Consider the following 6000-nt stretch of genomic DNA (forward strand, 5'->3'; position numbering starts at 1 on the left):
AATCCCAATCTTTGTCTGGATGGAGCTGGAGGAGGCTGCGAGGAAAAGGAAGATGGCCTGGGACACTGAGGCAGGCAAGGAGGAAGTCACTGCCCCTTTCCCCCTCTCCTCTGTTTCATGTCTCAGCCCAACATTTCCTCTGGCTGCAGGACAACCCCGCTACCAATGCCGTCCTGCCAAGGATGAACTGGGGGGATCTCCTTCCCCTTCCCTCTGGCACAGAGGCAAATCCCATCCTGTCCTTGTCCACAGCTCCTTCCCCTTCTCATTCTGTCCTTCTTCCTTCCTCATTCCTTCCTCTTCTTTTCTTTCCTTTCCTTCCCCAGGCACTGAGCTGCAGACGGAGACCAGGGAGAGCAAATCCCTGCTGCAGAACCTCATGGAAAAGGCCGTTTTGAGCAGCTCCATGGCATGGGAATCTAATGGGGAGGATAAGCCCTGGAGATCCCACACAAGGAGGGGTTGCAAACCCAGCCCTGGCAGCTGTGAGGAGGAAAGATGCCCCCTGTGTCCAGAAGGCAGCCAGAGATTGATTCAGAACTCAGAGGTGGTGGAGACAACTCGTGGCTGGCAGAAACCCCACAAGTGCTTGGAATGTGGGAAGGGCTTCAGCCGGAGCTCTGGAGCTCAGATGTGATCTGGCTCCAGGTGATCCACATGGGGAAACGGCCCTACAAGTGTGGGGAGTGTGGGAAGGGCTTTGGGTGGAGCTCCAACCTCATCAATCACTGCAAGATCCACACTGGGGAGAGAACCTATGAGTGTCCCGAGTGTAGGAAGTGGTTTCTGAGCAGCTCCAATCTCATCATAATGAGTCAAGGGATCAGCTGGAAATGTATTTACGATAATTGAAAACTGTGGATGAGTCAAGGGGCCAGCTGGGAGTATAACTGAGATAGTAGAAGATTACATATTTTAGTTAAGATTTTAAAATTAGTTAAGAAGGTATGTTAGCTAAGCAAAAATCACATAGGTTAGTGAAAGAGTAACAAATATATTAGAAAGTAATGCTCAGAGTGACAGGGATAGATGTAGCAATTGTGGAGGAGCAGAGACCATAGAAATACCTTGCCTTAAGAATAATCAGTTTGGAGAGGCTTGGACCATGAGCAGCAGATCAAAAAGTCCTGCAAACTCGCCATGGGTGAAGAGTTTACCATGAGGAAGAGAGCTTTCTTCTTCACATACGCCCACAGCCTTATTTCAAAATCCCACAGACCCAATTAAGGCAGTGCAATTGCGCAGACATATTAGGTATTCAGCTGATTATAATACAAAGTGGGCAGATAATGATTCTGTATTATGCATCCTTAGAAACTGCTTGGATATGTAAAACCTTTTCTGTATAGAGAGCAGGAGTCTGCAACTCCTTGCACATCCATTTGGAAATGATTCCTTGTATGTCCAGCACTGCGATAAAATACCCTTCTTTTCAACTTTAATTAGTTGAAGAGTTGTCTGTCTGTGCTTCAGTACATCAGCAGATTCACACTGAGGAGAGGCCCTTCCACTGCCCCGACTGCGGGAAGGGCTTCAGGCGCAACTCCACCCTCGTCACCCACAGGCACATCCACACTGGGGAGAGGCCCAATGAGTGTCCTGTGTGTGGGAAGAGATTCTCCAGAAGCTCTCACTTGGGCCAACACAAATGGAGGCACCATTAAGGGAAGCCCTGCCAGTGTCCCCCATCCCGGTGTCACCCCCTTTTTTCTGCCCTCAGAGCTCCTGAGCCAGTGGCAGCTGCAGCCCCTTCCCATGGCCTTGCACCTGACTGGGACCTCCTGTGATTGCGCAGGGAGGATTGGGGCTGTGACTGAGCAGGGAGGGTGGGGGCCAGGGAACACTGGGTGCTGTGGGTCTGCCCAGCAACTGGTGAGTCATCAGAACTGCTCTCTCTGATTGGCTGATCCTTGTTCATTGCATTCTCTTGTTGCCTGTGGAGAGGCCTGGGAGTTGAGAGAAGGAATGGGAGAGATCCCACCCCGAGCACTGGCACAGGGAGAACAGACCCAGCCTGGGCACAGGGAGTGAATTTATTACCGACCAAATCACATCAGGACAAAGAGAAGGGAAAGGAATCTCTCCAACATCTTCCCCCCACCTAGGGAGGTTAATGATGATGGAGAGATGGGGACATCTGAGTTTAGATCAGAAGCCAATTTTATTGAGTATGCCAGGGATTTATATGGGGTTTTACTTGTATGGTAGTTATATAGGGCTCCATTTTTTGTAACAATTTCCCCTTGGTTACACATTCTTCAGGACATCAGGTCACCTGGTAACATTATCTTATCACTAAGTTTCACATCTTGTTTCTTGGTCCCCTCTTGCCCAGGGAGCCTTAATCTGTGTCTGTCCCTCCCACAGTTTCTGCTCAATCAGGCCTAAGATATCAGGCCCCTTAATCAGTTCCACTGTACTTTTTGTTTTATTCCCCATACCTCCCCCTATCCATTCAAACAAAAATACACTCTTAAGTGACTTGTCTATTAATTTTTTCACACACTGTAAAATACAAGGAATAACCATAACAATACATAATACAATGCCTAATACATAGAAGCCTATTTAAACTAAATTTTTTATCCATCCACCAAGTCTCCAATCCCCCAGAAGTTTTCCTAGCCCTGTAAACCCTGATACCACTGGGTAATCTTAACCATTTTCCCAAGGGCATAAGTCTGTTAGAGGTTAAACGGGCGCTGGTGTGGTGGTGAGGTCCTGTTCACAAGGGTTCTCCGCCAATGTTGGTGTTCAAGGTGAATCTTCAGGTGATGCACTCAAAGATTCTTAAAAACGGCTTCACATTCTTTGCTGGAATCCACTCGGGACCATTCTCTGTGGAGACACAAGCAAAACCTCTACCCCAGGTGGCCTAAGGATAAGGCCCCAATATCTTACCAGATTCTGGATCCTTCACTTATGCAGGGGTTTCTTTCCTTTTGTTGCAATTGTGAATCATGATTAAAATGTCAAACAATTGGTGGGTTGGGGTCCATCAAAGAACAATTCAAAAAGTTGATCACATAAAGGGCTTTCTGCAGTCTCTTGCCAGGGTTGCCATCTCTGGCCCCCCTTTCTGTTGTACCAAGAGATGTTTGAGGGAGCCATGAGCCTGTGACAGATTGGCCTGTTGGGGAATGAGCAATACCTGTTTTGTGCATAATTCCCCAGAAGGCAAAAGAGTTAGCAACTCGACGGGAAATATAAACTGGGCCATTGCCTGTCTTCACTTCAGATGTATACCAAGAATGGCAAAAGCAGCAGTGAAGTGTCTAGAGACATCGTAAGCTCTTTTCCCTGAATGGGCAGATGCAAAAAGAGCACCAGAAAAGGTATCAATAGAGGAATGAATGTATTTTAAATGACCAAATTCAGTAAAAATGGGTAACATCTGATGCCAGACTTGAAGGCTCTGAAGCCCTCTGGGATTAATACTTCCTGCAATAGAGAGAAAAGAACACCTTTGGCAATCAGGACAAACAGCAATAATTCTTGAAGCTTGGGCTTTACTAATGCCAAAGTGCCAAATCAAAGTGACACCATTTTGGTGAAAAAACAAATGGATCAATTTAGGCTGTTCTATCTCATTAGGCAGAACAGATTGTTGTACAGGCATTGTTAAAAGGCCAGCTTGCCTGTTCCCTTCAGCTAAAAATCTGGGACGGTCTGTATGTGAACAAATATGCATAACAAAGTAAGGAAATGTTCAATTTTCTAAGGAAAAAACAAGGAGCTGCAACCAATAAAATTGTTGTGAATTTTCAACTCTTTCTAAACTGATGCTTTGGCTCTCATCACTATTCCTGCAACATAAGCTGAATCTGTAAGCAGATTAAAAGGAACATAAAATTTTTGAAAAGCTCTGACAACAGCAGCAAGTTCAACAATTGGGGGGGACCACTCAGATATGGATAAATCTGCTCTCCATTAGACCCACTAGAAGAGGGGTCTCTCCATACTACCACAGATTTCTGAGAGTGACCAGAACCATCTGTGAATACTGTTAAGGCTTGAAGTGGAACTCACTCCTCTTGGGTTTCTCTGTCAATTGGGAAAAAAAAAGCTTTAAAAAAGCTTTTAAAAGCTGTTAAAACAACTCATGTTTTGGAGGATGTATTGAGATTTGTCCACTGAATTCAGGAAAGGCCATCTGAAGAGCCTTGATCCCTGAACTATCCAATTCAAATAAAAGGTGGTTAAAGGTAGGAAAACAGTGGAAAATTCCCCTCCTGCAAGAGAAACGAGTCTCTGTCAGGCCCTAACAACCAGTTGGGCCATCATTTCATGTTGGGTACTGATGGTTTTAGTCATTTGGTGTGGTAAGTAAATCCATTCAGTGATAAACAAAGAGTCTGGTGCATTGGGGTCCCATTGAAACATCAAGGCATGGGGCTGTTTTGCTGGATGCAAGATTATTAAAAAGAAAAGCAGCTCAGGTGCCCAGTGTGCAGCTTGTTGGTTTATTATGACATCAGCTGGGCATTGCAGCGCCTGCTGAACTTGAAATGTAAGTTGTCTAGGTGATAAAAGGTCTGAATCTCCTTTTAATCATTCAAACAAAGGACTTTTAGCTTTGTATTTGAATTCCCTAACAAGGAGTGCACCCAGTTGACTGTTCCTAAACATTTCTGTGCATCATGTAAGGTGTAAATATTTGTCTGAATTTGAAGAGCTTGGGGAGAAATTGAAGAGACTCCAATGCACCACCCCAAATACCTCCACGAAGGATGTTTTTGTACCTTTTGGGAGCTATGCTAAGCCCTGCCTGATTTACAGCTTTGGTGACAAGGGCTAACTAAGGCTTTCTCCATGACTTCCTGTTGTTCAGCTGTTACAAAAATATCATCCATAGAATGGTGCAAAAGAACATTAGGCATTTGTTGATGAACAGAATTGAGGACCTAGCAATATACCACTGGCAAATAGTACAGCTGCTTTTCATGCCCTTAGGTAAAACTATCCAGTGATATCGCTCTAAGGGTGCCTGCATGTTTGTGCTTGGAACTGAAAAGGAAAATTTAGGACCATCATCAGGATGTAAAGGAATATCAAAAAACCAATCTTTTAAATCAGTAACAGTCAAGTGCCAATTTTTGGGAATCATGGTAGGAGATGGGAGACCTGGCTGTAAGGCCTCTGTGTCCTCCATAGCTGCATTATTTTTCAAAGATCATGGAGTAAGCGCCATTTGCCAGTTTGTTTTTTGATAACAAACATGTGAGAATTCCAAGGACGGTTAGAAAGGACAAAATGCTCTTTCTGGAGTTGTTTTTGGAGCAACTCTGTTAATACACAAAGTTTTTGCAATGGTAGGGGCCATTGATCCACCCAAACCATTTTCCCTGTTTTCCAGGTTAGTTTTAAAGTGTTGCTCTCCAACGGCCCCCTTTAAAAAGCTGATTGAATCCTAAAGCCCCATTGGGAGAGAACATCCCCCACCACGGTACCATTGGTACTGGTAATACAAACAGTATGATTGAGCACGGTGTCCCTCGGGCCCTTTGATCTGTATCCAGTGGTGGGTTTGACAGCTGTGGCTGCTTCCTCCAATGCCTGAAAGTGCCTGGAGAACTTTAGCAAGGGACCACTGTGAGGGCCATTTGGCTTGAGAGATAAGTAACTTCAACCCCTGTGTCTATGAGGCTGTCAAGTGTTATCTTTTGCCCTTTTAATGTCAGAGTACACCAGCATGTGGGGTATTGTTCTAGTATAGGTTGTACCCAACATATTTGGGGTGTTCCAGTAGACCCAAATCCCCTTTTTCATATTACGTCTGTAAAAGGTATGCTCATGGTTTGGGGCAATAAAATCAGTTGAGCTATTCAAGTTCCTTGGGGAACAGTGAAAGGCAGTTGGAGTGTCCAGGCCATGATCATAATCTCATTATCAGAGTCTAAAACTCCAAGGAGAACAAAAAGTCCCATCAAAGAGATGGATGACCAACCTAAAAACAATGCATGCATACGCTGCCTGGATGGTCCTAAAACTCCTGTGGGA

General features: G+C 44.9%; 1 protein-coding gene across 1 annotated transcript in view; it reads left to right on the forward strand.

The window, feature by feature from the left end:
* Positions 1-1125, forward strand: part of LOC136570629 (zinc finger protein 420-like) — a 68545-nt gene extending 67420 nt beyond the window's left edge. Inside the window, exon 4 of the mRNA XM_066571077.1 lies at positions 651-1125. Coding sequence (XP_066427174.1) covers positions 651-852 — 202 coding nt within the window. The 3' untranslated portion in view covers positions 853-1125. The remainder of the gene's footprint in view (positions 1-650) is intronic.
* Positions 1126-6000: the final 4875 nt, after the last annotated feature.

This window comes from Molothrus aeneus, unplaced genomic scaffold, assembly GCF_037042795.1.
Source record: "Molothrus aeneus isolate 106 unplaced genomic scaffold, BPBGC_Maene_1.0 scaffold_35, whole genome shotgun sequence".
Lineage (NCBI taxonomy): Eukaryota > Metazoa > Chordata > Aves > Passeriformes > Icteridae > Molothrus > Molothrus aeneus.